The 9,475-nt window shown below is 47.1% G+C and overlaps 1 protein-coding gene across 1 annotated transcript; it reads left to right on the top strand.

Annotated features, from left to right (window-relative positions):
* Positions 1-915: 915 nt before the first annotated feature.
* Positions 916-5,068, top strand: LOC125514507 (U-box domain-containing protein 11-like). Its single transcript, XM_048679848.1, has 4 exons — positions 916-1,557; positions 3,072-3,188; positions 3,275-3,730; positions 3,842-5,068. Exons 1-4 carry the CDS (start codon positions 1,264-1,266, stop codon positions 4,898-4,900), a joined length of 1,926 nt encoding a protein of 641 aa, XP_048535805.1. The 5' UTR covers positions 916-1,263; the 3' UTR covers positions 4,901-5,068.
* The last annotated feature ends 4,407 nt before the right edge of the window (positions 5,069-9,475 follow it).

The raw sequence follows: 9,475 nt of genomic DNA, 5'->3' as shown, positions 1-9,475 counted from the left end.
CAGCGGCCCAGCGGTCGGATCCAACGGCTGATGTGCGACCGGCCCAACAGTTGGGCCGGTGCGCCGGCGCAGATCGTTGCCCTTTTCTAAATGATAGATCTATATAAGGATAACTAGTAATAAAAGGCATGTGAATATTGACACCTAGATCCCACATGTCATTGAGTGGAGAGTAGGCTTAGCTCCTTTTTATGTCTTCAGTCCAGATCTCAACTTGAGCTGGGCCGAAGCTCGGCCCATGCCACCTATCACTTCTCACATATTCGTTTGTCGAACCTAAGCGAGAGACATATTCCGTCGAGCTCACCTTGAGAAGAATAAACATCATGGCCGAGTCGTTGAAACGTGTGATATATAGGTGAAAAGAAAAAGAATTTCATGCCAACTGGTTAATTATTGGGATGGAAATCATAATTTAGAGGGGAGGGAGAGACGTGGAGGATTATACACGAATGGTCTCAGTCCCCCGTTCAGCGTCGAATAGGTATTACACGTGGGAGTTTGAGAGAGTCGTTTCTTCCTTAATTTGGTCAGCAGTAATTCGCGAAATGCAAGCCAAAAAATGACGAATGGTCAGAAATTATGATGAAGAGCCAAGATGTTCATGCCAATTAACTTCTTTCTAATCCCCACTCTGCTATGTTAATAAAATGAGTTGTGGTAATAAAAAGAGTACAACCGTCCCAAAAGATCATGTCTTAATTAACTTCCTTTCTTAAAAAAAAACTGTTGCATAACGCGGCCCTAGCAATGAATGGTGCCGCGTCCCCGGCAGCGGAGCGTGGCGCCACACGGGATCCGGAACCCGTCGCTCCCCGGGGGCTGCAGCCAGGCGGGCACCGATTTCCTGGCAATTGTTTACTCCGGTCTGCCCGGGAATCTCTCCTCCTCTCCTCACGCGAACGGCAGCCAGTGGCCACCCCACCCCCAGCTCACCTCCCCTCCCCTCCCCTCCCGCACGGCCTGCACCTGCACCTCACCGGAGCCTCGCTCCTCCCCAGCTAGCTAGCTGCCGCCAACCCGAGCCCAGCCCCGCAATTCATTAACCCACAGCCCACCATCGTCGTCGCCATCATCACCCCTTTCCTTCCCCGAGCCCCCTCGCACCACGCGGCTGGCTGCGCCTGCGCGGGCGCTCCTCCCTACTCCTACATTACTGCCGACGTTGACATTGCAGATTGGCATGCCCCCTCCCCCCTCCGCTTCCCCACCGCCACCGTCACCGCTTCCACTTCCCGCGGAGTCCTGACCCGGGGCGTCGCGATGGCGGCGACGGCCGGGGCGGCAGCGGAGATCGTGCGGGAGATCGCGGCCGTGGGCGCCGCCGACCTGGCCGCCGCGCCGGAGCCGCTGCGGGCCGACTGCCTCCGCCTCGCGCGGAAGGTGTCACTGCTCACGCACCTCGTGGCCGAGGTCGCCGAGGCGGCGGGGGAGGACGGCGCGGCGGGGCCCGAGGCGGCGGCGTGGGTGGCCGACCTGCTCCGGGCGCTCCAGGCCGCCAGGAGGTTCGTCGCGCTCGGCCGCGTGCCGGCAGTCGACACGGGGGCCGCGGATCAGGTGACTGGCGGAGATCTCTCGGTCGAATCAAACCTTCTGCATTGCTCGCTTCTTGATGCGCGGCTCTTGGCGAGATTCCGTCGAACACTTGAGCGCGATTGCGCGGCGTCTAGTTCGGGCCTTCTCTATATAGTTCTCTTTTCGGCATGTGGTTCGTTTCCGTTGACGATTAGTATAGCGGGCAAGATTTTAGAAATTCATTCACGAAACTTTTAGTTTCTCTTGCGCATAGATCTTCCTGTCCAGCGGCTCCAGTTGCAGCTGTGATATTTTAAGTGCTACAGCTGTAGATCTTATTAGACTTGGGTGCATCTTGATATGTTCAAATCATGCGTGCCCTCCTATACTTCTACGATGCATCGATGAATATAAACTTGTGTGCACCAAGGAAGAAGAACGAAGGTGTCAAACAAGTAACGTCTTAGCATGCTTAGCAAGGACGACAGGTTTACGGTGTCATGTTGACCTGGTTTCCTACCGTCCCTTTTTTCCGTTATCCACCCGAAATCTCATTGCTATTTTGCAACCTTCAATATCTAATAAAGAATGCATATCAAGTCTACATGAACTCATCGAATGTATAAATTGGGTTAGGTGTTGCCTAAAAGTATTTATTAGGGTTTTCTTATCTAAATTGTTGTTGCTTACTGGAGCCTTTTGATCTCTGGTCTTGTATTTTGTCAAATTAGCTTTTGGTCTCAATACCACACTATGCTACTTGGGATAACATTGACAAATTTGAATGATTGTGTGCATGCGGTGGAGTAGATAAGCCAGTCATTTGACTGCTTGAAACCATCTCTCCTAAAATTGGTCCAAGTAAGATAAGTGTTTAGTAGTTGTCACTGTAAATTTGTAACTTCTAAATTTTCACGAGGTTCTTTGAGCTATTTGTCCCCAAGTTACTCTTTACTTCAGTCTTCAGGACTCAGGCGCACAAATGATCTTTAGCAAAATATATTAGTACTAGATTCTATCTTTAAGAGGAGACACAATAGTATGATACTTTTAGCTTGTGTTCCCTGCAGGATAGTTCTCTCCACATGATGTTTATATTTGTAGGGCCAAACTGATCTTGTTTGAAGTATATAAATAGCACATGTTTCCTTTTATCCGAAATCTCCTAGAAAGCTAGCACATGATTAAACTAACTGACAGGATTGGATGTAGGAAAAAACTTTTTCTTGTGTTAGTTCGTAATGCAAATCTGTCATGCCTAAATAATTAAACTTTCATACAACATGTGCATATGAAATCTAGTTCATTATTCTTTCCAATGCTGTATTCATATCGTATCGACATCCTGGGTTACTGCCAACTTAGATATGATTTTTAATGGCTTGGTACGTGCATGTCAGTCGGCTCAGTTGAGAACAACCTTTTGAATATGACCACAGATGCACTTGTATCGAATCTGTAGTCTGACCTGCTTCATGCCCTTTTATATAGTCATTTTGCATTCAATAACATGTTAGTATCTTTAATTCTTATGCTTCATTGTTTTCATTGTTAAGGATGTCAACGACAAGAATATTGCTGTTCAGTTCAAGTATGTGACTTGGCAGTTGCAAGCAGCTCTAACAAATCTACCGCATAGTTGTTTTCAAATATCTGATGAAGTTCAAGAAGAGGTATAGTTAACCTGATTGACCGATACATTTCTGAGATTGATCCTTCATTAATTAATCAAACCTGCTTTAATTTGATTAATCTGTAGGTTGATTTAGTGCGGGGTCAGCTTAAAAGAGAAATGGAGAAGAAGGGAGCCCTTGATCTAAATATTTTTTCAAAAATTCATGATATCTTAGCTCATCATGTTGATAATGTTGGATCACAATCTGAAGAACCACACAGCCAGCGAGAGACATTGTCGTTGGAAAACTTGAGCAGTGATCATCTGGAGTTGCAACATGTTGCTTTACTAATTTCAGAAATAAGCGGGATATCTAAATCTGACATTAAAAAAATAACGTCTGAGCTAATTGAAGGGCTTGAAAACGCTACAGTTGCTGATTCTGCAAAACCAACAAATGGTGATAACCAAACAAGTGATGAAGCAAAAGACTCACCTGACAATGTTAAGAAGCCTGACACTGTAGCTATGCCTGAAGATTTCCGTTGCCCAATATCTCTTGAGCTGATGAGAGATCCTGTCATTGTGTCAACAGGGCAGGTAAATTTCCACACCATCACTTATTATTTATTCGCCCTGCCCTTAGGGTGTTGCTGTTTACGATTCAAATATATTTGGCATCTTCTGACAATATTCTTGCTATTGTTGTAGACATATGAGCGTGCTTTCATTCAAAGGTGGATTGATGGTGGAAACCGGACATGCCCAAAAACTCAACAGAAGCTCCTAAACCTTACATTAACCCCAAACTATGTACTGAGAAGTTTGATATTGCAATGGTGTGAGGAAAAAGGGATCGAACCACCTACAAGATCGAAATATGAAGGTTCTTCCATAGAGGTCGGTGAGGACAGATTGGCAATTGAAGCATTAGTTCGCAATCTTTCTTGCAGCTCATTGGATGAACGGAAATCTGCTGCTGCTGAAATAAGATCCTTGGCCAAAAAAAGTACAGACAACCGCATGCTTCTAGCAGAGTCCGGTGCCATTCCTGCTCTAGTGAAACTTTTGTCCTCAAAAGACCCAAAAACCCAGGAACACGCAGTTACATCTCTTTTGAATCTCTCCATATATGATCAAAACAAGGAACTGATAGTGGTCGGTGGTGCCATTGTCCCAATCATACAAGTGCTTAGGACGGGTAGCATGGAGGCAAGAGAAAATGCAGCTGCAGCTATTTTCAGCCTGTCACTAATCGATGATAACAAGATAATGATAGGAAGCACCCCCGGGGCGATTGAAGCATTGGTTGAGCTGCTGAAGAGTGGTAGTTCAAGAGGTAGAAAAGATGCAGCAACAGCACTGTTCAATCTATGCATATACCAGGCAAACAAGGTCCGCGCGGTCCGGGCAGGAATATTGTCGCCACTGGTTCAGATGCTGCAAGATTCATCTAGCGCCGGAGCCACCGACGAGGCGCTCACAATCCTGTCGGTTCTCGTGAGTCACCACGAGTGCAAAACGGCGATAGCCAAGGCTCACACCATCCCCTTCTTGATCGATTTGTTAAGATCAAGCCAGGCCCGCAACAAGGAGAATGCCGCTGCCATTTTACTTGCACTCTGCAAGAAGGATGCCCAGAATCTCGCTTGCATAGGGAGGCTGGGTGCTCAAATACCATTAACGGAGCTGTCCAAGACCGGCTCGGACAGAGCCAAGCGCAAGGCGACCTCTCTCCTGGAGCATCTCAGTAAGTTGCAGGTGCTCTAGCCTGCTCGCCCGTCGCATACCATTTTTCACGTGTGCGTCTGTTATACATACGGGAAGTTGTAAACTCATCTGTTATTCAGTGTGAAAGTAGTGGGCTGGTGTGGAGGTTTCAGACACCCTCAGATGTGTTCATTGATGGCTACAATAAAAAGGGTCGGTGTTGCTGAATCTGAATGTGTTGTTTCTCATCTCATGTGCATGAAGTTCCATTTATGCCTTTTAGTTTATAGAAGAAAATTGTTGCGGTCTCCATCGAAACATCTATTCACGACCTCTTCGTTTTCCAGCCTACCAGTTTGACATAACTATATGTTTTTTTTCTAGGAGTACTTTTGTGCCGTTAACCCCCATTCCTCTGAAAGACCAGAGATTTTGACAGCACTGAGTGCTGGTATAAATCTTACGTCGCCATCATCTGTTGCAATCCAATTTGTTAGAGGTCCCGAGTATGCTCGTCTGGACATGACAGCAACAAAGGTGATTCCGGTTTGAAAATCCACACGGTAATTGTGACCCTTTTTGCTCCAAGATCCTGGTGATGCAGGTATGGATACTGACGATGACATGCATGGACCCCCTTTTCTTTAACAGTTTGAAACTGTGTAGTCTCTTGTGAACATTTGACTTCTCAGGGGTAAGAACTTTCCATTAACCAACGGGTGCAGCATCTGTTGAGAGAGCCTGTGGCCGTGATAGCATCTCCAACCGATTATGTATAACAGGCCAAGTGTCTAAAAAAACTGTTTTTTAGATCATTTGTACAAAAACACAGCTTCAGCAGATGCCCTATCTTTTTTTGGTGCTGCAAATTTTTTGGGGTGGCCTCATGTTTTGCCTCCAAGTACTGCAAATATGCAATAGCTGCAAAAAAGAAAAAAAAAATCAAAGCCGTGGGCATGCCAACCGCCACCCTTAAAACTTCCTCCACCCCTCCACCCTATCGATCGCCAACGTGTTAAGCAACATGGTCGATTCTTCGAGTAGAGGAGGTATTGCGCCAGAGATCTTGGGCATAACACTATCCAGAAGGTGACCACCGCATTGTGCATGATGACGTATGGTTATCGTGCAGATTTTATTGATGACAAATTGGCAATGGAAGAGATCACTTCAATTTTGTGTATCAAGAAATTTGCAAAGACGGTGATTAAAGTGTTTGGGCCAGAGTATTTGAGAGCAGTCAATGCTCATGACAGTGAGAGGATTCTTGTTCTTCTTTTGTGGCGTTAACCCCCATTCCTCTGAAAGACTTTTTTATTTTGAAACATAGGCATAAGATTTGCGCCACCTATTTATTAAGAAGATAATAGAGTTTTACAAGTGTTCCTCAATACAACACATGAATGTGTTGGGAAACGCAGTATTTCAAAAATTTCCCTACGATCACGCAAGATCTAACTAGGAGATGCATAGCAACGAGACGGAAGAGTGTGTCCACGTACCCTCGTAGACCGAAAGCAGAAGCGTTTAGTAACGCAGTTGATGTAGTCGAACGTCTTCGCGATCCAACCGATCTAAGTACCGAACGTACGACACCTCCGTGTTCAGCACACGTTCAGCACAATGACGTCCCTCGAGCTCTTGATCCAGTTGAGGATGAGGGAGAGTTCCGTCAGCACGACGGCGTGGCGACGGTGATGATGAAGTTACCGGCGCAGGGCTTCACCTAAGCACTACGACGATATGACCGAGGTGTTGAACTGTGGAGGGGGGCACCGCACACGGCGAAGAGATTGTCTGTTTTTCTTTGGGGTGCCCCCTTCGCACGTATATAAAGGAGGGGGAGGAGGAGGCCGGCCAAGGGGGGCGCGCACCATAGGGGAGTCCAACTAGGATTCCCAATCCTAATTGGAGTCCCCTTCCTTTTCCAAGAGGGGGAGAGAGGGAGAAGGAAAGAGGGGCGCGCCGCCCCCTCCCTAGTCCAATTCGGACTTGCCATGGGGGGGGGCACCCCTTGTGGCCCTTCTCTCCTTTCCACTAAAGCCCATTAAGGCCCAATACTTCCCGGGGGGGAGGGGGGGTTCCGGTAACCTCCCAGTATTCGGAAAAATACCCGAATCACTTCAGAACCATACCAGTGTCCGAATATAACCTTCAAATATATTGATCTTTACCTCTCGACCATTTCGAGACTCCTCATCATGTCCGTGATCTCATCCGGGACTCCGAACAAACTTCGGTCATCAAATCACATAACTCATAATACAAATCGTCATCGAACGTTAAGCGTGCGGACCCTACGGGTTCGAGAACTATGTAGACATGACCGAGACTCATCTCCGGTCAATAACCAATATGAGAACCTGGATGCTCATATTGGCTCCTACATATTCTACGAAGATCTTTATCGGTCAAACCGCATAACAACATACGCCATTCCCTTTGTCATCGGTATGTTACTTGCCCGAGATTCGATCGTCGGTATCATCATACCTGGTTCAATCTCGTTACCGGCAAGTCTCTTTACTCGTTCCGTAATGCATCATCCCGTAACTAACTCATTAGTCACATAGCTTGCAAGGCTTATAGTGATGTGCATTACCCAGAGGGCTCAGAGATACCTCTCCGATACACGGAGTGAAAAATACTAATCTCGATCTATGCCAACTCAACAAACACCATCGGAGACACATGTAGAGCATCTTTATAATCACCCAGTTACATTGTGACGTTTGATAGCACACAAGGTGTTCCTCCGGTATTCGGGAGTTGCATAATATCATAGTCAAATGAATATGTATAAGTCATGAAGAAAGCAATAGCAATAAAACTGAACGATCAACATGCTAAGCTAACAGATGGGTCTTGTCCATCACATCATTCTCCTAATGATGTGATCCTGTTCATCAAATGACAACACATGCCTATTTTGACCTTAATATGCAATGGTCTTAGATTTTATTAACCATTCTCAAATCAGTTTACCTTGTCAATCTCACAGCACACAATCTGTATAGCTAACTCGACTGCGATCTTTGACATTATTGCACACAGTTTGTTTCTTCCACCGTGTGCACTGTAGAGCGCAGAATTACTTATCGCACTCGAGTGTCCATCATCACCCTTCCGTGTAACTTTGACCTCATCACCCACGGGTAAACTTATTATCGAAGTCATTCCACACACTTCGTTTTTACAAAGCCTTTTGCCAATAAACGCCCATGATTTGTCCCTCTTCTAGCCGACGAGTGGCCAAACAAGTCGGGCGGGAAGCTTGCATAGTAAACAGCACGGTAGCGCGGGAACAGGCTCACCAACGATACATTTGGCGCCTCTTCAAGCCCATGCGTGTGGGGCGGTGTTGTCAAGCGTGCACTGGAATCCTCCGCTATGAATGCCGTGACAAGACATGATGATTACAGGCCGACCGCCCCCATTTATTACAGCGGCCATTTAACCCTTGTGTCTCTTCAACCTTTCGATCGTGCTCCACCATTGCAAGAGGCACACCCACCCCGAGAAATTCTTAGAGGGTATCCTGCGCGGCTCCAATGGCGCTCCGAGCGACTGCCGACGACGAGCAACAGTTCACCATGCGTGCCATGGTGGACACCCACGCAAGGTTCATGGACCTCTCGGTGGTGTACACCAATGAGCCGGTATGGGTGGAGCACTCCATCCACATCATGGAGCTGTTGCTTGCCGCAGAGAAGTACAGGGTGGTCGGGTTCGACCTCGAGTACACCCGCGCTCGTGTCGGGTCTCGTCCCAAGGTCTTCGTCGCCCAGATGTACGTGCACCACCACGTCCTCGTCTACCACTACTGCCTGGCCACAAGGCCTTGCGAGCGTTTCGCTAGGTTTTTTAACAACCCCCACTACATGTTTGCTACGGTGGACATCACCAACGATGTAAAGGCGCTCGAGAATTCGGGCATCGCCTGCCAGAATCTTGTCGACATCCAGGGCCAATACAAGATCTGGGGCAGTAAGGAGCATGAGAAGGACTCACTGGTTCACCTTGCCGAGGCCATCATCGACCCCCACTACAGAGACATGAAGGACTCGTGCAACAAGGACAAGCGTGCCTGGCACTCGGCTTGGATGGAGAAACTCGACAAAGCTCACGTCGTGTACGCGGCCAAGGAGGCGTACACGAGCTGCGACATGTACAGTCGGATCGTTGACATGAGAATGTGCCTCCTTCCCCAAAACGGCCAGGGATCCAGCTGGAAGCAGAGCAATGGCAAGCGTCGTCGCAACAATAAGTAGATGATTAGATCCGCATTTCTCCTACTTTAGTATGCATGTAATTGCTTACTTTGGTGTGTGGAAATGTTATGTGTGTAGTCACTTGTGTAATTGTATGCTTAATTTGGTTATGCAATGCTGCCTTTTTAAGTATATATGTCGATGCTCTGTAGAGAGAGTGTAGATGTTGTGCGGACAAAGAAAATCACATCGCACACGGACTAAACAATGTAACCCGTCGGTGATGTTTTCATCAATCACTCACAATTGTATACCAGCAATCGTTTTCTCACAATACACACGGTTTCTTAGCAGTAATCGTCTATGTTGTTTTCGGTATTCGCACTCGTTTCCGATTACACACCCGTTTGCCTCATATCACACT

The sequence above is a fragment of the Triticum urartu genome, chromosome 6 (genome assembly GCF_003073215.2).
Source record: "Triticum urartu cultivar G1812 chromosome 6, Tu2.1, whole genome shotgun sequence".
Taxonomy (NCBI): domain Eukaryota; kingdom Viridiplantae; phylum Streptophyta; class Magnoliopsida; order Poales; family Poaceae; genus Triticum; species Triticum urartu.
Note: the sequence above shows the minus strand (reverse complement) of the source record. Positions and strands in the feature narration are given on the sequence as shown.

Coding starts and splice junctions, on each gene's coding strand:
- LOC125514507 (XM_048679848.1), top strand. CDS start 1,264: ATGGCGGCGACGGCCGGGGCGGCAGCGGAGATCGTGCGGGAGATCGCG. Junction 1,558..3,071: donor ACACGGGGGCCGCGGATCAG/GTGACTGGCGGA, acceptor TTCATTGTTAAG/GATGTCAACGACAAGAATAT. Junction 3,189..3,274: donor CTGATGAAGTTCAAGAAGAG/GTATAGTTAACC, acceptor ATTAATCTGTAG/GTTGATTTAGTGCGGGGTCA.